Source organism: Hylobates moloch, unplaced genomic scaffold (genome assembly GCF_009828535.3).
Source record: "Hylobates moloch isolate HMO894 unplaced genomic scaffold, HMol_V3 SCAFFOLD_4, whole genome shotgun sequence".
Classification (NCBI taxonomy): domain Eukaryota; kingdom Metazoa; phylum Chordata; class Mammalia; order Primates; family Hylobatidae; genus Hylobates; species Hylobates moloch.
This window is the reverse complement of record NW_026652279.1, coordinates 137,015,355-137,038,616: the sequence shown is the minus strand read 5'-3', so window position 1 is coordinate 137,038,616 and position 23,262 is coordinate 137,015,355. Positions and strand designations below refer to the sequence as shown.

At 36.9% G+C, this 23,262-nt stretch overlaps 1 protein-coding gene across 8 annotated transcripts in view; it reads right to left on the bottom strand.

Moving 5' to 3' along the window:
* The window catches only part of LMO7 (LIM domain 7), a 232,843-nt gene that overhangs the window by 5,691 nt on the left and 203,890 nt on the right, over window positions 1-23,262 (bottom strand). For 5 of the 8 annotated variants that reach the window (XM_032151028.2, XM_032151042.2, XM_032151031.2 and 2 more), the window contains 13 exons: window positions 21,000-21,114; window positions 19,782-19,943; window positions 18,824-18,930; window positions 17,731-17,791; window positions 15,988-16,044; window positions 14,082-14,107; window positions 13,697-13,801; window positions 12,989-13,081; window positions 12,178-12,563; window positions 11,246-11,311; window positions 8,781-8,833; window positions 5,002-5,215; window positions 897-1,193 (listed from right to left, as the gene is read on the bottom strand). In XM_032151028.2, coding sequence (XP_032006919.1) covers window positions 897-1,193; window positions 5,002-5,215; window positions 8,781-8,833; window positions 11,246-11,311; window positions 12,178-12,563; window positions 12,989-13,081; window positions 13,697-13,801; window positions 14,082-14,107; window positions 15,988-16,044; window positions 17,731-17,791; window positions 18,824-18,930; window positions 19,782-19,943; window positions 21,000-21,114 — 1,742 coding nt within the window. Of the gene's footprint in view, window positions 1-896; window positions 1,194-5,001; window positions 5,216-8,780; window positions 8,834-11,245; window positions 11,312-12,177; window positions 12,564-12,988; window positions 13,082-13,696; window positions 13,802-14,081; window positions 14,108-15,795; window positions 15,838-15,987; window positions 16,045-17,730; window positions 17,792-18,823; window positions 19,012-19,781; window positions 19,944-20,999; window positions 21,115-23,262 lie in introns of all 8 variants that reach the window. The other 3 variants (XM_058437985.1, XM_032151040.2, XM_058437986.1) reach the window with 2 other exon arrangements.

Genomic DNA, 23,262 nt, shown 5'->3' with positions numbered 1-23,262 from the left:
CATGTTTTCTTATGAAAGTCTCTTATCTGATGGCTTTAAAAAGTCTTAATATTAATCAATGTGTTTCTACTTTGAAGTATTCCATTTGTGATGGAAGGGAATACATGCCAACAGCACTTTCTTAGGGTGAGGAGAGCAGCACTGCCTGATGTACTTACATGAGGCATCAAAGATCTGTGGAGAAGCTACCCAGACCTAAAAACCCAAGCAGGGCTGATATCTGAGCTTCACTCCACATAAAAACATAACACCCTATCATAACATATACACTTCCCACACCATATGCCCCACCGAATCCAGCTGACGTAGCCTCAACAAAATGTGGGCAAACAGAACGCCCAAGCAATTATTTTGGCAATCAAAAACCCCCAAAGCAAGATCTATCCGACTTCGCATTTCTTTAATCCAGCTAGTCAGACGTCCCCCAGATGTTGGAGCATGCCTGGAAAAGCATTGTAATGCTCTTCTTTTACACTCAGTTCCTGTGAGTTTGTATGACACTGTCATGAAAATAGCTATTTGACAATACTGATTTCACTCAGAAATTTGAGAAGCATTCGTGAGCTGCTATATGTTTTCATGATTCCACACTGAGAAGTATTCAGGTATGTCTTACATCCAAGACACTGACCACAAGCACAGGCAAATGAGACGGTGGCAACAAGTAGACACCTTCAAAGTCTCCAGTGGCTTCACAAGACATCTAGAAATGCTATTAGAGTTGCATGGAACGGTATTAAGCAAGCCTTCATTGATTTCATACAAGAATACCAAATTTGACACATTCAAAAGGGCTTCTTTTTCTTCTTCATTGGAAAACTTGGACAGGATTTGGGGGATATTTTAATGAAAAAATACCCAAGACTAAGAGAAGAAAGAAACAGCAAGGGCCTCACCTGTTACGCAGCTGAGAGCCTGACTGTGAAGCTGAAGGGGAATGGCTTCTCGGGGTGGGGGACTGTGTGGTGGCCACACTTGTGGTGGAGGTCTTCACGGGGCCAGCTGAAGGCGGGGGTACGCTGGAGGAGGGGTTCCGCATGTAGGCACGGTTTGATGTGGACACCAGCTGAGGTGGTGGGCGACTAAAGTCTTGCACGGAGGAAGAAGCATAGAATCCTGTGGGTTGATTGAGCCAAGGGGGCTGTCTCCAAGAATTGGATCTGGGGGAGTCCAGGTTATCTAAAGATTCGCCTCTGAAACACAAAAAAGACTCATCAAAATAATGTGATATGTTCAACTAGAAATCTATTTAATTCATCATTCCATTCATTAAAAATCCATTTTTATATTTTATATTTGGGTATTAATCTAAGTATTCTAGTTACATATACAGATGTTCCTTGATGTATGATGATGGGGTTATGTCTCAATAAACCCATCATAAGTTGAAAATATTGTAAGTCAAAAATGCTTTTATTTCACTTAAACTACCATACATTGTAACTAAGCCTAATCCACCTCAATCATGCTCAGAACACTTACCTTAGCCTACAATTGGGCACAGGAACACAAAGCCTATTTTACAACAAAGTGTCAAGTATACAATTTACTGAATACCGTACTGGAAGTAAACAACAGACTGGTCATACAGGTACTCAAAGTACAATTTCCACAAACGCTTATCAGTTTTGCATCATTGTAAAGTCAAAAATCTTAAGTCGAACCACTGAATGTTGAGAACTACCTGTAAAATTACCTTTAACAAGTAAAGTTGATCTTCATCATCAGTGGCATCATGTTTCATAGTCAATTGACCTTTTTTTTAATCTGTTTTCTTTCCAACTTTTATTTTAGGTTTAGGGGATACATGTGCAGGTTTGTTACATGGGTCAATTGAGTGTCATGGTGGTTTGGTGTACAGATTATTTCATCACCCAGGTAATATGTGGACTGCCGGAGAGGTAGTTTTTCGATCCTCAACCTCCCACCCTCCACCCTCAAGTTGGCCGTGGGTGTCTACTGTTTCCTTCATTGTATCCATATGTACTTAATGTTTAGCTCCCACTTACAAGTGAGAACATCTTCGTTTATTTTTATTTTTATTTACTCGGTGCTTAGGTAAAACAATAAATACCAACCACAGAAGAAAGAAATACACTAAGAAAAATATTTTTAAAATAAGAGCTAACACTCTACTAAGTCTAAGAAGATTGATACTTATCCTTTAAATCTTTAACAGTTTAGACATAGCAAATGTAAAGCCTTTTAAAAATTCAAAGAAATACATTTTAAGAGCTTAAACATGACAAGCATTAGGTTAGATACCTTCACAAAAATATTAAACTTATTGAATCTTCATAACACTAAGATGTTTTTTTAATCTCATAGAAGTGAGCTTGTCATAGGAAGAGCCAGTCGGTGATGGCACTGGCTTTCAAACCCAAGTCCTCTAAAACAACCCAGACCATGCCTCCTGTGAAGGTCTCATTTATGTAGCACCTGAGTCCCTAAATTTAGCAACTGTTTAATGTCCACATTATAAAAACATTTATCAGCCACTTCCCTTAAAGTACATATGCTTTTGAAATCAGATTTAGCTCCCAAATTGATTTAAATACAACTTTTGCAAAATCTCTCTTAAAATTTGTGTACTAACATTAGTACTACCGACAAAAATGAACTCAAAATTATGAGAATTCGTCTACCTGGTCAAATTTATTTTTATTGCTTTCGAAACTTTCTCTTATCCCAAGCTTGAAATTTTTCTTTTAAATTTTAACATTATAAAAGTGATACATTATCATAAGGAGAAAGACTGAAGCCGCAGAGAAAGACATCTGAGGGAGAAAAGTCCTTCCTCTCTCACGACTCATCTGCCCTAACCCGCAGAGGTATCCACCATTACTTGTGTGTCCTTCCAGACCTTTTCTCACATATGCAAGCACATATTTACATATACATACAAATTAACATACGTAAGTATAGATGTGTCTATATACATATGCAATGTGTTTGTGTTTAACAGTCTTAAACAAATGGATTATTTCACAACACAGTTTTCAATAACTTCTTTTCCATTTAATATGTATTATCTTGAACTATCATCATTCTGCTCATACGATAGACTGTACTTCGTGGCCTCCAGTGAACCATGCCTTTTGGTATCCACGCCCTTGTGTAGTCCCCTCCCACTGACTCTGGGGTTAGTCGCATAATTAATTTGGCCAACGGGGCATCAGCAAACATGATGTACACAGCAGCTTGATAAGCACTTGCTTATTAGGCATCGCCTTGGTGCGAGCTTTTCCTCTTTGAATCCAGGTCCCATACCATGGGGTAGCCCAAAAAACTATGTGGAGAGGCCCATATGCAGAACACAGGCCCCTCAACTAGTAGCTCTGGCCAACCTCTCAGTGAAGCCTCTACAGCTACAGGGGACAGCAAATTACAGCCTACTGCCAAGATAGACAGAGGTCACGAGCTGAGACTATTTTTCACATTTTCAAAGAGTCTTTAAAAAAAAAAAAAAGAATGTGTGACAGAAACCTATGTGGCCTGCAAACCCTAAATTATTTACTATCTGGTCCTTATACATAAAAGCTTACCAATCCCTACTGTAAATGACTACAGCTGCTCAAGTGTCCCAGCCAACATCATGCAAACTGCCCAGTCAATCTTCAGGACTGTGAGAGATTATGAGTTACTGTCTTAACTCACTAAATTTGGAGGTGGCATATTATGTAGCAACACTTTTCTTTCATTCTTCAATAGTCATATAGTGTTCTGTCTTATCAGTATGCCACTGTTTATTGAATAACTACTGAGTATCTCCTTACTAGCAAACATTGTGATTTTCTTTTCTTTTGCCATTAACGAATAATGTGTTAAGTGTACATCCTTGAATGTACCTTTGCATATTTATCCAAATATATCCAGAAGACAGAGTGCTAGAAACTGCATTGCTCAGAGGGTCAGATATGTAAACTTTTGCTTAATATATACTGAAAAACTGTCCAACCAAGTGGAAAGAAGAATTCCTATTTCCATATACAATTGCCAACACTAAATTTAATCAATTTTAACTCTTTACAAATCCAGTGAGCAAAAGAGATACATTATTGTTTTAGGACTAGTATTGATGTTTTATGTTTATTGGCTTTGTGTTTCTTTTTCCCATGAACTATCTGTCTGTTCATATCCCTTTGTCTTTTTTTTTTTTTTTAGACAGAGTCTCGCTCCGTCATCCAGGCTGGAGCGCAGTGGCATGATCTCAGCTCACTGCAACCTCTGCCTCATGGGTTCCAGTGATTCTCCTGCCTCAGCCTCCCAGGTAGCTAGGATTACAGGCACACACCTGTTTTTTATAGGTAGGGATAATTTTCTGATTTTTACAAAGTTATTAATATATTGACATAATTAGCTCTTTCTCTGTGATACGTTACAAATAAACTCCCCAGTCTGTTTGTCAGATAAGAAAATACTGAATCAGAGCAGCTGCATCCATTTACCCAAGATACATCTTTTAAAATGTTCCTGCACTCATTTCTAATTAATATCTATATCTTTATCTCCTTAAAGTTATAAAAATTAGGTTTATCACTTTGTGAATCCAATTATCATGATTCCAATCTAATCATTATCTCATTAGAAATAAACAAATATGAAACTTCTATTTGTTGAAGTTCAGCAGCCAAGAAAGTTCTAAGAGCAGTGTGCATTATTTAAGTATCTGAACCTCACTTCAGAACGCCCCATCCAGATTTGCAATCTATTAACCACGTGATTTTGTCAGTGTCTTTCCTGCTTGAGCCAAAGTTTCCTCATAGTAAAAAAAAAAAAAAAAAAAAAAAAAGCCAGAATTATTATCCCTACCTCAGTATGTTTTCCTCAGATTAGATGAGGTCATGTAAACTGAGCAACTGGCTGTCTGACACATAATAGTGCCCAGAGCGTTTGCTCTATGTTCCTTTCATCTCTTCTGTCCAAAGCACCAGCATATCTACAAATTAAATATCTGCCTCACAGTAAAGACAAGAAAACAATTCCTAAGATGTCTCGCACCTTCTCATGATCCCAGGAAGACTAACAGGCTCTTTGTTGACACTGGCACTGCGCTGCCGGATCCAGCTGTTGTCATTGTGAAGGGGTGTTCTCTTCCTCATTTCCTGAAGGATCTGTTGCCTCTCCAACTCTGCTCCTGATGGTACTTGTTCTTTCTTGGAACTCCTCTGTGAAGAGGTCGTGTTCCCAATTCGGTCTAAATATTTATTGCTTCCTAAATTAAAAACAAATCAAAAGCTTTGAGATTAGTACATTTTAAAAGTGACAGTGATGATTGACATCACTAATGATCAGGGAAATGCAAATCAAAACCATAATGTGACACCACCTTACTCCTGCAAGAATGGCCATAATCAACAACTCAAAAAATAACAGATGTTGGTGTGAATGCAGGGAAAAGGGAGCACTCCTACACCGCTGGTGGGAATGTAAACTAGCACAACCACTATGGAAAACAGTGTGTAGCTTCCTTAAAGAACTATAAGTAAGTCTACCATTTGATCCAGCAATCCCACTACTGGGTATTCACCCAGGAAGAAAATATGTCATTATATGAAAAAGATACTTGCTCACTCATGTTTATAGCAGCACAATTCATGATGCAAAAACGTGGAACCAACCCAAATGCCCATCAATCAATGAGTGGATAAAGAGAATGTGATATACATATACACGTATATATATGTATATATGTATATCGCATGAAATACTACTCAGCTATAAAAAGGAATGAATTAATGGCATTTGCAGCAATCTGGATGAGATTGGAGACAATTATTCTAAGTGAAGTAACTCAGGAATGGAAAACCAAACATCGTATGTTCTCACTTATAAGTGGGAACTAGGCTATGAGGATACAAAGGCATAAAAATGACACAATGGACTTTGTGGACTCAGTGGGAAAGGGTGGGAAGGGGGTGAGGGACAAAAGACTACAAATTCAGCTCAGTGTATACTTCTCGAGAGATGGGTGCACCAAATCTCACAAATCACCACTAAAGAACTTACTCATGTAGCCAAATACCACCTGTTCCCCAGAAACCTATGGAAATAAAAAAATTTAAAAATAAAAAATACAAATACAAAATGACAGAGGAGAGATGGAGTTGATGTAACAAAGAAATAAAGTGTATTTGAAATTGCAGCCTCAATAAATAAATAAATAAATAAATAAATAAATAAATAAATAAATAAATAAATAGTGACTGGATACATCGCCCACGGAGTGCAGCTTAAAATGTGGCATTGTGCACGTGTGCTAACATTATCAATTCTCAATGAGGGTGCTGCATGAGAACATAAAGTAACTGTCTCCTACTCCAGAAAGTCCAGTTCCATAGCCAGAGCCACACCACAGAACATACTCCGGAAAATGAAAAAGGCTGCCCAAAAAGGCAACAATCAGTACTGGTTTCAGTATTACTCAGTTACAAAGTGCTCATCTAGAAATAGTTTTTCTTCCACTCTTCCTTTCCTAAATTAAATCAATCAAGAACATGCTCAAATGCTTGCTGTAACAACTCTAAAAGGAAACAGGGAGTTTTCTTCTCTCAAAAAATATATACTCCCCCTGGGGAGAGAGGACATAAATGCACATATCTCTGGCTGACATGACCCAAGTGTGCACGGTATAAGTGACAACCAAAATTGTAAGAATAAGAGTACATTCAATCATGGAAATGGCTTTTGTGAACAGGAAAAACATTCAAGCAATCCAAATAATCATCCATAAATGTTACCAGACTTGCTTCTACTCTAAGAAACTGACAGAACTGTAATTTGAATGTTGAATTTATTCCTGACAATTAAGTCAGCTTTTATCCTGAGGACTCTGTCTCTTGGATTTGGCGATTAGTTTCTGATTGGGGTAAAACACCCACAACTTTGACGTATCATTCCCACCTTAATCTGGATTAGGAAATCTCACCTAAGGATTTATTTTCTTTCTTTCTCTACATGTATTGCTACTGCCATTCTTTCAAAATTTATTGTTTGTCTGTGCTTTGGTTCATCTTCCAGTAAGCAATGAGCAAGACCAAAGGTTTCTTATACAACTATATTTACATTTGTGTATATACAAAGCTTATCAATTTGGTCAGACTTTCAATAAATGTTGTCTTTTTTTTTTTTTTTGTGAGACAGAGTCTGCTGTGTCGCCCAGGCTGAAGTGCAGTGGAGCGATCTCGGCTCACTGCAACCTCTGCCTCCCAGATTCAAGCGATTCTCCTGCCTCATCCTCCTAAGTAGCTGGGATTACAGGCACATGCCACCGCGCCTGGCTAATTTTTTTTATTTTTAGTAGCGATGGGATTTCACCATGTTGGTCAGGTTGGTTGGGATTACAGGCGTGAGCCACCGCACCTGGCCTCTTTTCAAAGTGTCATTTTGGTATAACCAAGTTTTTAAATCAAATATTTAATAACTTCCACTGCCTGCTATCCAAGAGCTTGCAATGAGTTAATTAAGGGGGGGAAACATACATACAAAATAAACCGATTAATGACACAAGCCACAAATATTAACAAGATTATTCCAGAGATTCACAGTTGCAGTTACTGACAGGTCTTGTGTTTACGTTCAGGAGAGATAATATAATCACTGCAAGTTAAAAATATTTCATGGAATACGAAGTACTTAAAACTATAATTTTAATGGTGGCTAAAGGCAAGTTCAGGTGAGAAGAAATTGAAAATACAAATAGGGAAAGGTAAGACCAGAGGAATCAGATCAGAAAGGACGTGATAAATTGGGAACTGAGAAAGATGACAATGTGGTTATAGTTAAGGACCCGTTAAGGGAAAAATAGCAAAATCAGCTGAAAGCTAAACTAGAACCAGATAATGAAGGTCCTAACTGCTCAAAGAAAGGGATAATCATAGAACTGTGAATCCCCATAAAAACTGTAAGTTCTATAAGCTTTAACCAGAGGTTAAACTAGCTGCCACCTATCTGGCCTATAGATAGGTTGTTTTGCTCACAGGGCATTTTAGTTTTTTAAAAAAATCTCCTGTCAGCACATAAAAGATAACACATGAAAACAGATCTTTTTTTTTTTTTTTTTCTGTTACAACAGGAACAGTAGGCAGAGAGTTGCCTTCTCCAGCATGGCAATGATAGGCTGGAGCTGGGCAGTGGCTATCCAACATGATGGGCATGTTGACTTCAGCCCCACCTGGGCCTTCATTCATTCACGTAAATGACCAGCCACCTGCTTATGCAAATCCTGATATGCAAACCCTGCTTAAAATGGTAATTACCGCTTAGGGTTTTTTTCATAGTTACATAATTTCTGCTATATGCATTCTTCAGAAACATATTTTATACTAACAATGTCAAGTCCAAATTGTTTTTGCACAATTACTGAAGTCATAATTTTTGATTCTTTGACATTTTGGCATTTACATGTATAATTCAAATTAGTATGCAATTTTTAAGTCCTCCAGTATTTCGTAGAAATCTTTTCTGTACTATTTCTTCAGCTGCAAGATAAAATCTACTATACACAGCTGCATCAGCATCACTTTGCAAAATTCCCACATATTTCATTAGCAATTTAAAAACCATTTTAATCTCCCAGTATTTTTTCAATATAAAATAAAGCCAAAAGTAAACATAAGATGGTTGTTTTGCTGTTTTTATATACAGAGGTTAAAATACTAAGTATTTTAATTAAGTAATCTTAATGAATCTGAAATATCTTGACCTTAAAAATACTTCTCATAACACGATACCACAAATAAGCAACTCTCAAGGACTTTGGGGGAAAAAATCGCATTTACCATTTTTATTTGTGGAGTAATCATCCAGTTCAGTAGTAGATCTGGATTTATTCCTAAAACACAGAACACAATATATTAAATATGTCTCATTAATAACCTCCTTTATATTTATGAAGTAAAAACACCAAAGAGATTGCTTTTTAAAGCAGTTGATTTATTTTGTATGTCTGCTGAGAGCAATTATTTTTAAACCAAGAAATTTTTCATCTTTCACAAACTCACAGAAAAGCTTGACATCCTCAAAAAAGAGAAGAGTGAAATGCTGAAAAGAGATACAAACACGTGACAGTACTTCTCCAGTTTGTATGACGATGAAGACTATAATTTATTGATCAACTGTTGTCAATGTTCACCCTGGTCCAGATCTCAGTCTTACCAGGCTTACAAACCATCTGCCATCAGATCACCTACAGTCAGACTGTCCCACTTCCCCCACGCTCCTCAGGGTTATCATGTCAACTTCTTGGGCATTAGAGTGCCACTGACTACTGTGGAACATTAATTTACCAAATGTCATCTTGGTGTTCCAAAGAGGTACTAAAGCATACGGCACAGTCAACTTCTGGAAATGCCTTAAGTTTGTACCAATAAAATTTAGGTGTATAAATCAACACATGCTAATCTTATTCCCATTCTGCTAGACACACTGAACTTTGAAAATAATACTGGTGGCCAGGCAGGATGGCTCATGCCTGTAATCCCAGCACTTTGGGAGGCCAAGGCGGGCGGATCACTTGAGGTCAGGAGTTTGAAGCCAGCCTGGCCAACATGGCGAAACCCCATCTCTACAAAAATACAAAAACTAGCTAGATGTGGTGGCATGCGCCTGTAGTCTCAGTTACTTGGGAGACTGAAGTGGGAGAATCACTTGAACCCAGGAGGCGGAGGTTGCAGTGAGCTGAGATCACTCCACTGCACTCCAGCCTGGGCAACAGAGTGAGACTCTGTTGTCTCAAAAAAGAAGAAAAGAAAAGAAAAAGAAAATAATAGTAGTAATAACAATACATAATATACATTATAAAATAATATGTAATATTATACTTATGTACATATATGTATATATTACATATGTATAAATCCAATAATCTGTAATACATAATGTATCATAAGTGGTAGACAGCTGCACTTGTGAATAATTTCACTTGTATCTACATAGAAGAAAACACTTATTACCGTATGTCTGGCCACACTCCTTGATGCCTCTCGGGCATGCTTTATCTGGACTGCCTGCAGGTATTTATATTTTCCAGGCTTCCTTAAGTTTCCTTTCTCTGCATTTTAATTATTTTCCCCAAGGTCATGAGCTATATAAATAAAGCTTTTGTAAATATGTAAGTAAATCCATAACTTTTAAAAGGAGATAAACATTTTAATGATTTATAGTTACCCAGAGAGATGATAAATAAGGTCATCTATCACTAGATTTTTCTTTAGCTTATTGTCAGCCCATTACTACCTGCTTGTCCCTTTCCTTTTCCCCTTTTATTCTGAGCCCTATTCAGTCATCCTGGCTGCTTGTAGATACAAGTCTTTCCTTATATCTAATAAGTAAGACAAAAGGAGAAATTTCAGCTCTGAAAACACAAGGTAATGGCCCTACCCTCGATATTTGTTTGACAGACTGTTTAGAAGTCCTTAGTGATTTCAAAACTGGAAAGCATTTTAAAAATTACTTTAAAACATTGAAACAATGTTTTAGGAAATTTTAAGATACATATAACTTTCCAGATACCTGAAATTATATCTTTATTCCCCAAAACTGACCAGTAGTTCTAACCAAACTGCCTAAGAGAAAGGTCACCATTCCCATTTCAGATGTCCATACATAACCCTTTTGGGAGTAATGTTAAGCCATTATTCATGACCTTTTTAAAATGAAGATTACGTTGGATTACAGAAAATTGACACAGTTCTTTCCCAGCCGTGTCCATTCCCCTTGCAATGTGATTCCTATCATAAAGAGGCAGTGTTCTTCTCTTCTCCACGACCTGTGACTGTGACTTTAGACAACTTAAACATCAAGATGCCTTGCAGATTTCCTCTCTTTAATTCTCTTTCCCCTGCCTTACCACCACATATACATAAGACCTTCCTGGCTCAGCAGATATCAAAAGACACATGACCCAGTTGTTCTCACGGCCCCAGCTGACAGCCAGCCAACCCCTAAAAGCAGAGCTGCCTAGTTAATAGGTAGCAGATATATGAGCAAGCCCAGTCAACTAAAAGGCTGACCAAGGGAGATCAGCCTAACATGCTGACCATAAAATCATAAGCTAATTCATTAAGTTCACGAATAGTTGTTACACAGCAAAAGCTAACTGATACAAAGATCAACCAGCAATTCCTCTTTATATCCCACAAATGACAAAGGGCTAAAGTAGTTCTACAAATCATCAATGCAAGCTCTGGAATATTATCTGAACCCAATTATCATCAATTAAATTACAATAACATGCTCTACATACCTGTCACCAGGAAGAAAACCTGAAGATGCTTCTTCTCTCTTTGGTATATCATAGGAATCAACAGGCCTAAAAGATAGAAAAAGATTTTGTTGTCAAAATATTAGACTTTAAGCCCTTCCCTGAGTTTAAGAAGAGGGTATCAAAATAATGTCATTCTAGCCTCTTTATGCAAATGGTCTTTGGGTTAAAAACTAAACATACAAAGGTATTTCAATGAATAACCACAGAAAATAGACCCACTATTGCCAACAGACATTTGCAAGCCATTCATTCTACATATACATACTGAGTCCCCACCATATTCCAGTACCACTCTAAGAATGGGCTATAGAAGTACACAAAACAAACTTACTGACTTTATAGCACTTACATCTTACTGCAGCAGGCAGGCTAACAGATAAACAAATAAATGCATAATATAAAATAAGAGTATACAGACAGAAGGAGTGAGAAAGGGCCTGTATTTTAAGTCAGATATCCTAGAAAGGTCTAAGGAGGTGATGTTTGAGCAGAAACTAGAAGAAAATGAGAACACAAGACACAAAAACATTCGATGACTTCTCCAAGCAGATGGACTAGAAAATACAAAAGTCCTTGGGTATTTTCAAGGAAGAAACAGGAGGCCAGTGTGGCTGGAACAGAGTGAGTAAGGGGAAGAATGGAGGTACTACAAGGTAATGTAGCTCATGGCAGCCCTCTAGGCCTTGGCAAGGATGTGGATGGGGTTTTGACGTGACAGGAAGTGACTTGGAGAGTTCTGGGTGGGGAAGCAAGATAACATGGCAGGATTTATGATTTAAAGGTTCTCTTTGGTGGCCTGTATTCACTTGTGTGGAGAATGGGTGGTAGGAAACAGGAAGAGCAAGCGGGTGCCTTTGAAGTGGGGAATGGATACAGCTAAGCCTTTGTGCCCTCTGGCTGTGGGGACAGACCTCCTGTACTGGTATATTCTGACTGATGTTTCCCGCTCTATCTCTGCCTGGCACTTCTGCTCCTCCGCAGGACGCTTCTGCTCCTCAGCCTCAGCCTGAAGCCGCTTCTGTTCCTCAGCCTCAGCCTGAAGCCGCTTCTGCTCTTGCTCTTCCTGAAGCTGTTGCTCCCATTTCCTCTCTCTCTCAATAACAAGCTGATCCTGTGGCTTCTTTCCTTGGTCCTCATGAACAACTTCCTCTTGTGGCTGTCTCCTCTCCTCTTCTCCTGCTCGGGTTCCTTCCCTGTCTGAAGACTTGGACCCTTCACTCCAGGTAGCTTCCCAGGTGGCAGGAGAGAGCTCCCGTGTGGTCAGAGACATGCTGTTTGAGCTTAGGACCATCAGTTCCTAGGTGACCAGTGAAAAAAGAAATCCATCTAAATCTGTTTATTTCTGTAATTTCATATAGATACATATATATTCAGTTTTAGATGCTACTAACTATAGTTGACCCAGGACTCCACTCAAAAAACATGTTAAGAGTTTTACCACTAAAAAAGCTACACATGAGTGACTGAGATGTAACTTAGAAGAGGAAGATGCACTGAAGTTCTATTAACAGAATTTGTTAATGATGTACTACAAAAACTAGGAGAAAGGCTGCAATATCCAGGCAAAATTCTAACAAATCAGAGCTCATTGTATTTTTCAAAGAGCTACACAGGTGAACATATGGTCAAAGGTGGAGAAAAATGAAGTGTCTTCTGCTTCTCAGCTAATCTCACCAACAAGGTAAAGAGAAGAAAAACTAAACAGGCATGTTCTAACACTACCTCATCCAAGTACTTGGAATTCTCTCTCTCTGCCTCCTGTTTGGCCCTTTGCCACTCTTCCCTCAGTTTCTCCTGCTCACGTTGATATTTTTCCTGTAGGAAAATATGACATGTATTAATCCAATAGATTAACTCTTCACATTAGGAATCTTCTTTATTAACACTTTTATGATCTCTAAACCTTCAACCTCAAACCTTTAAAGACCATGATTTTATTTTCAGAAGGCAATCAGATTTGAGTCCCTATAGTAGAAAAGCGCATATATTGAATTAAAAATGCAGACACTGGGGTAAAAATGTAGACACTGAGAACTAAACCCCCATCCACCCTTTACCATGGCTCTAATTCATTAAAGCCTCTAGCAAACTGTAAGGGGAGCTGAATTACTCTGCAATGGACCCAGCAAACAGTTTATGGGAACCAAGTCATCACAAAGTCTGTGCACTTCACACCCCCTAAGTGAGTGTCCTTCATACTCTACAAAAACACACGTGGGGGTTAATAAATAATGATTTTTAAAGGATGACTCTGGAAATCTTCAAAATGGAAAAGTAATTGTTTTATGGAAAATGTACTGCATACAAAAATATTTGTTAGTTGTGAGATTGTTGAGTTTAAAATCAGTTTCTCAATACTGGTTGACACAGACTGGAGAAAAGCCGTGAAATCCAACCTAGTTTCTACCCGTCCACATGAGCCAGAGCTACCTGCAGTAGGCGGTCCTGCTCCTTCTGCCACCTCTCCTGCCGCTTCCGCTCCTCCTCTTGATCCCACACCCAGCGACTTGGGGCACTGATGGTTGGAACTGGAAGCTAACCAGTTATCAGAGAAGAGATACAAATAGAGAACAACATAACTTCATTAAGTCATCTACTGAACCACTTTTGCACACATAAATTATTCATATCACAGTTTGCTTAAACTGTACCAAGGGAGAGCTGGCTTTGAATTTTAAAATAAGTTTTTCAACTTGGAAGGATAACTCTCTGATAAATTCTTATGCAACCTAAAATCATGGTAAGCACGCTACTGTGTACTAATTCAGTCCCACCAAGTTCACCTTATTCCAAATGACAAATGAATGCTACTTACGTCAGGAACCACCGAATCAGAGCTTCCTGTGTTGCAGCACATGGGCAAGGAAGAAAAATATACAATATAAGTCTTCATTTCTATGAAATAATTCCTTTCAGAAACTTCTATCATTAGCTGTCTCTATGCCAGTATACTAAGTGACAATTTTTTTTAAACAAGAGTCAGTAACTCCTTTTTTCTCCAGGTGTAACAGTTCCATCTGTTACTCATCTTTCCAATTCAAAGTTAGTAAAAGGAAGATATAGATGCCAAAATAAACCCTAGCTCTAGGTATTAGAGTAGGATCAATGGATATTTCTGAAGAAGCTTCGGGGTTCTTTTATTAATAAACTGGGCAGCATCTCATATTGGCCTAACAGGAAAAAAAGAATTTCAAATGTTACAACATCTACCAAATCCCAATTTTTTACTTGCCACTACTCAGTTACAACATGACAGCTGCAAGTCACATTTTTCAAGCCTTCTTACTAATGAGCCACGTTTGTAAGCAAGTCACCGCAATAAACATGTTCAAGAAACATTTCCTTTTTCTATTCCTACTGTTTGAAACACACGTATTCAAACTTCATATGTAAACTTATGGGTACAGTCTTATTCTTTTTATTCTTAGGGGACCTACGTAAGTATACCTTTACATAGAACAATGATTATTTAAAAAGTAAAACTTCAGAAAATACACTATCATACAGTACTTTTAAATGTTCTTGAAACCTCAGCTGTCAAATAAATTATTCACATACAATTTTTTAAAGAAAATTGCTTTGAGACCTAGAAAAATATTCTTCCCTAGGATAGCCTGTTGAAGAAAAATGGGAGAAAATTAGAACAGAGAAGGAAGAGGAATTGCTTTATTTTAGCCAGTGTTAGGAAGGAGTATCATACTGTTTCAATTAAATAGCCATAGAAAAACAGGAATTTTATTTTAAAATATAAATCAAGAACACTAAGGATACTGACACAAATAGACCTGCATAGCTGGTAAGATATTTCTGTTTATGGTCCAAAAGAGACCTTAATCCAAAGGAACGATATTAGGTGATTAACACAAAATACACAAACCCAGTAAGTACTATGTTATAAGGCACGTTTGTAAACGTGTTAATAGCCTTAAAAGTAAGAAACAGTAACATTTTAGATGGCAATAGCACAATATCCTCTGACCATTGCATCTCAAATGTTGACTATTACTTTTAAGTTCTTAGTAGCAAAACAGAGCTTGAACGGCATTCATGTGACAGAGCATTAGGCAAACGTGACACGGGAGCAAATGTCACATGCACAGCACATTGTGAGGCAGCCCCGCCCAACTACACCAACACGGAGAATCTCAAAACGCACCTGTTCTCAGATGCAACCAAAATGTATTTACTTCGAATTTACTTCAAAGTCAACAGAGCAGTCAAATCAACACTCCAAAGCCACCAACCCATAGCAAAAATAACTCTTCTTTATTAACAGTGTTTTCCACAACCAAAAACAAGTCAGGTTTTTAAAAACTGGGCCAATTGCATGTTGGTGTAATCTAATATGATGCAATTTGTAGGAAGCAGTACGGCTTAAATGAAATTCCTCACTTCTTACTGTTACCCAGTGGAAACAAGTGTGTGTTTAGGAGCATCTCCCTTTTGTTTTTTTTTTTTTTTACAAAGTTAAAAAAAAAAAAAAGTAAAATGTTTAGAGGTATACAAAGAACACACAAAAGACCCATTACCACAGAGGTAGACCCATGAACTGTAAGAAAAGCCTGATGACCCTAGGGAAAGAATGGAAATGGGTTATGTCGCTTGGTCATAATGACAGACAAATTGAAGAGGCTCAGTGCTCAGCACCACAGACCATGAGGAAGAGTGGAGAGGGAGAACAATTCCATGAAAGTGCATGAATTGTTAGCTTTGTGGTTTACCTTGTTCAAAAAATTGTGATCGCCTTTTTAAGTTTTTCAAAGAAATGGATTCAGATGCTAGTTGAAAAAAAAATAAACACTGTGTCATTCATTTTTATTTCTCACCACTGGTAAATTAAACGATACTTGATATACCTTTCCAATCTGTAGCAATATTATTTTAAAAGATCACAAAACCGATAGCCATAGAAGATATAGATTATTTCAAGGCACAGGGACATACAATTTTAGTAGCCTACACTACATTCAAGTTAGTAGAAGGAATGAATATTTTTATTAATAAACTTTAGCATATAGCGTCGTAGTTTCACAGCTATGAAAAGCAAAAGTATCATCTTCCATGCTAGACCACGCCATTTTAGGGAAAAGGAAATTAATGTTTTTTGCTTAGGTTAAACAATCTATAATCTTGTCTACTACCTGGAAAACCGTCTATAACAAACAGTTTTCACAACATTTATGAATAAGAAGTGAAAAGTAATGGGAAAGAAAACAAAACAAAATGATATCCAAAAAAAGATCAAAGAAAACCAAATACTAAAGTTACGACCACCTTCTAACTAGAATATTTTGGCCTAGTTTTCAAGATCTGGTAGCTACTAATATTAAGTAAAGCAAATGGAGTCCCACCAAGAAAACAAAAGAAAAACATTCTGACTTCTCCCATAGATCTGTCACAAGACTATGGCATAAAATGTACCTATGATTATTACTTGATACTAGTTAGTGCTTACTTATCTAAACAAAACCTTCCAATGACAGGGCCCACGTATAGTCCCCTAGTCGTCCAAGAGCTAGATGTCTGATCAGCTATCTCACCTGAGTCACTGCAGAATAGGACCCGGTGCTTTACATGTAACATTACAGAGAAAACTAAGCAAAGTTTGCTTTAAAAACTCCTTTGATAAAGAATGCAACTGAAAACAAAATATAGTCACTTCTGTCTATCAGAAATTAAATACAAAATTAAATAATCGATGAGGAAAGGGAAATTTATATATTTAGGCTGGCTTTAAGAAAATGTATTTATAAACTATTGAATGTAGATTTAAAGCCACCAAAGCACTGTGAAAACGCAGTCCCATTCTTGGCAGTCTAGGTTCATGGCAGAAGAAGTCTCATCTTCTTTGGGTTTCTTCCCCTGCCTACATGACCGGATCTATTCTTATTTTTCTGTGCCCAAGGAATAGCACACGATGTATGCTAGCTAAATTATTTCTGAATGGGCAGAAGAAGAAAGATGGAGATAACTCCAAAATTTCCCTAGATATTTTGCCTTCTTTGTCATTACAAATGGGTACATCTGCTAATGACTTTATTGCCACTGGCATTTCCCTCTTATAGCTAACTGCCTCCAAGCTTGTCCCTTTCACAACAATAAAGAAGAAAGGAAACTTCATTCATAGTTTCATGCTTAACTAAGATTCCCATTGCCAGCATACCATAGCAAGAAAGCTGACAGCCTCAGGAAGAACCAGTCTTTCTTATTTGACTTAGGCACGCAGGCACTCAAAGCTCCGGAACATGCTGCCAAAGCTTTGTTTGCAGTGCCTGAACTATTCAGCACTGGAACTGCACGCCCTTCCACCTGGCTGCAATTGGATCTGCATGCTAACCTTTTAGTTTCAACTTGCAGTGGATCACTTTTTCTTTCACTCACAGATATTAATTTTTATAACAGGAGAACCTGAGTGCTATGTCTTTTCCTGTATTATAAATGTAAGTTATAATGGTGATATTTACCTTTTGATTCAAAAGCATTGCTTTCATCATGAATTCCATTGATTTCTTTGGATTCAATATTCTGGAAAGGGTAAAAATGCTAGTTAATATTCTCTCCAGTTGGACTTTGGACTTAAATAATGCATTTCGCATTAGTGTAATATATATTTTAACAAGATGAGTTTCTCGGGATATTGATGCATTCCTTACAGCCTTTTACATGTAGTAGAAACTTAAGTTTTTTCATTATACTTCAATATTTGTGGCAGAATTAATGACCAGCTGCAGGCATGGATGATTTTAAGTTTAATCAATCATTAATTTTCCAAGAAATAAAATCAGCTAGATAATCATTAGTCCATTTGGCTTATATTTATGAGTACACAAAACAGTCATATAGGATTCTCAAACATTTAAACATTTCTTATACAATATAGTAACAGTTCCTTATTAAATAAAAGAGTTACCTTGAGATGATAACACAATCTAAGGAGTGAGTATAAGTGCATAATATTTAGTGGAAATTTAAATTTAATTATTAATTTAAATGAATAATTTGTACCATAAATAGAAACCACGACTTCAAAGTCTATAGGAAAAAGTATTGCTTTGACACTTAGAAAAATTTCTGCATTATATTTTTGATCAAATTAATGAAACTGATGATCTCTTAACCACATATGTAAGTCTACCCATCAAATTCACCCACACAAAAACTAAAAATGCTTCCTGAAGTTTTACATTACACTCAACTATTACCTTTATTTGCCAGTAAAGACTAAGGAACGCATAAAGAAGTTACAGTTTATAATTTTATGTAATTGCTACTTCACGCTCTGAAGATCTGAGAGGTGGGTCTAATGATGAAAGATTGGTGGAAAACACCTGCAAAACATTATGGGATCTTTTGATTTTACCGTTATATAACTCACAACTACTCTATGAGGAATGCCTACGGTTTTCAAAAATATATTTTACTGTATCTCTTTACTATAATTTATGTTATTCAATCATTTACATTTTAAAGGTAGTATCAAAATTGTACAAACAAAAGAAATTATTCTAACAGCTGCTTTGCTCCACACCAGTACTTTCTACTTCTCCAAATACTCACAGAACTCTGAAGGCTTTCGGAGAAATCAGTTGTTACAGATAGATTTGAAGATTTTTCTGAGTTGTAAATTCCAGAAGTTGCATCAATCCACTTTGTTTCAGGTGAACCTATAATTTTGGTAGCCATACTGGTGAGATTGAGGGTTTTATGCCGTATAAATGGCAGGGAAGGTTGGTCTTTGCCCCAGTCTGATTGGCACATGAAGATCAAATGAGTACACATAGATGTTGAAGTGGAAAGAATAAAGTCATTGAATGCACATATGTATATAAAAAAATCTACATATACAAGACAAACAAATCAGGCAGTGTGTGAAATAAATCAAGAGTTTAGGGCTTTTTACCAACAGACCACCTTCCCAAAACACAAGGGTTAAATTATGTTAGTAATGAAAAAACTAGCAAATTTGCTGAATCTTTCCCATAAACCAGGATAGATATTTTATTTTGATATCATAAGTTGGTAGGTCTGCAGAGGCTTAATGCCCTTTCCCATCTAGCCTCTATAATTAAGAAACACATTAATGGAATGCACATTGAAAGTTCTTTGAGAATAAACAGGAATATGACCTACCAAGCTCTCTCTCTTATACCAATATGGTTATGATGCTGCAGATAAAGTTAAATCAGAGCATAAATCTTAATACTCAATATTATTATAAATAACTCCTGGATGCAGATACATTTGTCTTCAATTGGTATTTGCATTCAGTCAAACCAGTACATGAATCAGTCAACAAATAATGTAGAATTCAGTAAATTTGCTAGTGAAAAGTCCAGACAGAATATTCAAAGGGGTAGGGCTCAAGATTTGTCATGATGTAACTATAAAATATCTTTAATGCCAAAACATAAGTAAAGTGAAAAAATAAAAAGTTATTGAAGCAAATTGTTAGAACCACTTGCCAACGGCCAGGTCCCAGTTTCAAATGCCAGACATGGTGGTAACACAAACTCACCAGCCTTTCCATAGCGCCTCACATCCATCACTAGGTGTCCAGTTTCTTGAGCCTTAGCCATGGCTTCCTCCCACTCTTTTGAATCGTTATATGAAAACTTGGTGTTGTTAATAGCAATAATTTCATCATCTACTTGTAGCTGAGAAAATTCTGCTGGGCTACCTAAAAATGCAAAATAAATTAACCAATTGGGGAAAAAATCCCACATGTTCTATTAGTTGCTGCTTTGAACTTAAGAAAAATGACTCTGAATTTCAATTAACCATTTCTCTCTTTTTCAGGTGGAGAAGGGTCACTATTTTTTTAATACCAAATATCTGAGTACAACATACAAAGCATTAGAAGTGTTTTTTGAAGTTCTATAGAATGCATCTTCATTAAAGGAAAAATGATAAACTCGTCTATTCAATAAGACTTCTTTATTAACCTCCCAAGGACAAAAAAATTAAAGTTACTCTTAAATTTGAAATATGAAACATACTGCATTTTAACTGAGCTTCCAATTCAGATACATTCTGGAATGGAGCAGAAGAAAACACAGCTATTTAAAACTGCTTAAAATTACTCCATAACTAAAATACCATTATCTAATTAAGGCAATCTTAAGATGTAAAAGAACTAACTGGTGTTAACATGCAATTTTATATAGCTAAAATATGTAAAAAAATAAAAAATAAAAGTAAAAATAAAGGAACTCCTCTTTTTAATTTTAGGCCTTGTAATGTTTTGCAAAGAGTTCCTGGGCTTGACAGGGTATAGACCTGGACGGGGGAGGAGTAATCCTTTTGCAGAAGTCCTGAAGCACCCGAAGACTTCATGGGCAATAGGTATATTAGAACACTCAAAAAAAAATCAACTTATTAAATAGCACATATATATCTACTACCAAGCATGGCTGATCATGGAAAGCTCTTTCTGAATCTTTGCTTAAGTGCTGTTTGCTAGCATTTCCAAATATAAAGTCCAAAATGGATAAAATCTGTAAAATCACAAAATTAAGACTCTTCAAAACTAAAATTAGTCAAGGAGAATAAACAATATGGAATTTGTAACCCCAACTAATAATCTCAGGAAAGAGGATGTATTTTCTGACCTTATGGTTGCATTTTTCACGTTTTCTCCTCCTATATCAAATACACTAATTTCTGTGGTCCCCAACCCCACAACGAAGGATGGAAAAGGAGAAGAAAATTCAGTAGAGCTAAATATATAATTTACCTGCTTCAACTGATGCTACGAAGATCCCAGGAATATCCCATTTTATTGTAAACCCAAAGTCAAGACTCTTCCCAGGCGTCTGGTTTATGCTGATTCTCATATCACTGAATTGATCCTGAAAACAAAACATGAAACGCTGGTATCCGGTGTCCCTGGCACCCACATGGAGGAAAGTCTATCCATGAAAGGAGGGAGGCTACACGCTAGGTAGACTTGAATCATTTCATGATAAACTAGAAGCTTCATTCTTTCTTCCTTGGGTTGGTAAAACTTTCGTTTATATAAACAGCACCAAGTTTATTATTTTTCTGCTAAAATAAGGGAAATCTTATTGTCATTACATGTTTTTCTTCATATTAATACTTTAAATCAGTTGGCTGTGGATAAGCTGAGGTTTCTGCCCACTGTACAATTGGGTCTAACTTATAGGCCAGGCCATTTGTTCACTGCCCAGGAATAAAGTACAGTGATTTGAATCATTTATTTAAAAAGGACCACCATACTTTTAAAAACCTACTCCCAATACTTGGCATATTTATCTGTGGTTCACAGACACATAATTTAGCCTCCAGTGGCATCCATCTAGGACTGGTACCACTTCCTAGTGGGCATGTGAAGTTTGGCAAGGTATTTTTGCTTGCCCAAATGCCACATGAAGATTTAGTGTTAAAGGCATAGCTGCTATACATGCTGCAAAATGCAGAACTATGTCACTTGTAAGGAATTACTCCCTAAGATACCAAGAGGGTCCCTATTGACACATCCTGAGCTACAGTCCTTTACTTCTTCAAAATAACATCAGCTCATAAGCCCCAAAACAATAGCCTCTTGGACAAAAGGTATAATTATTCCCATTGCTATCACTATACTACACAACAAATTCTAAATTCCATGGAACTTAAATTATTTTCTAAACCAAATATTTTGAGTTTTACAGTATACTATGTCTGTGCAAACCTTAATTTCTTTTGTAATTTACATATTTTGTTTTGAGTAAGCAACAGATAGATTTTAATATGAACTTGTGAGACTAGTGTTTCAGCTCTTTGTTTCCTAATCACAAAAATCTTAGACTTACCTGTTAAAATTCTTCCTAAACCTGTTTTACTTTCCAGAAAAAGACCTACCAAATCTCCATTTTAACTTGGCAGTTAAACCTAACCCAGGAACTAATTGGGCAATTCATAAAGCTTTCTGCCAAAGTTTTTCTACCCATAAAACAGGTTTAAAACAAGTAGCAGTATTCTGAGAAAAACTAGGATAGTACTTGCTATGGTGTGGATGTGATTTGTTGCCACCAAAACTCATGTTAAAATTTAATTGCCAATGTGGTAGTGCTGGGAAGTGTTACCTTTAACAGGTGTTTGGGTCATGAAGGATCTGCCCTCATGAGGGGATCAATGCAGTTTCATGGGAGTAAGTTCTCACTCTAGCAGGACTGAATGAGTTACCACAAGAGCAGGTTGTTATAAAGTGAGGTTGTCTTGTTTTGGGTCTCTGCACACACCATTTGCCTATCTGCTTTTCCACCATGTTGCGACACAGCACATGATGCTCACCTGAAGCCAAGCAGATATTGGTGCCATGCTCTTGGACTTTCCAGCCACCAGAACCATGAGCCAAATAAACCTCCTCTTTTCTTTATAAATTACTCAGTCTCAGGTATTCTGTTACAGCAACATTAAATGGACTAAGTACACAAGAATTTGAAGGAAGGCACTAAATAAAGGATCAAGAATTTACTACTCTATATGGACATGCAGAAGTATTATGACATTTCACTCATTCAATTGTTTGACATACATTTATTGTTTACTCTGTATAAAATAACACAATACTTAGCACTTTGGGAAACAAAGATAAGTTAGGGATGATTCTTGCTCTCAAAAAATAACTGTTGATTTTTCAGTGGGTATGGGATTTTTAGCTTTCAGCAGAAAGCCCTTTGTAAAGCAGTTTAAACGTGGAAACGCAGGTGTAGTCATAACACTCGTTAATAATCACCTGATGAATGCCAATCTGAAGAATATAATAAAACTCTGCTAAGAATAGCAAAAACTACTGGTTGGTTCTACTCCTTAGCCAAAACCACCATACACTTAAGTTAGAGATGACTCAGTGAAAATAAGTGGTCATCTTCACCACCCTTACAAAAAAAAAATCTGACTTAGAGCCAATTAAAGTGCAGAATCTATTTGCTATATAAGGAAGAGAGACAAAGAGACAAATCATGGGTTACATATTCAAAACATTGATGTTTTAT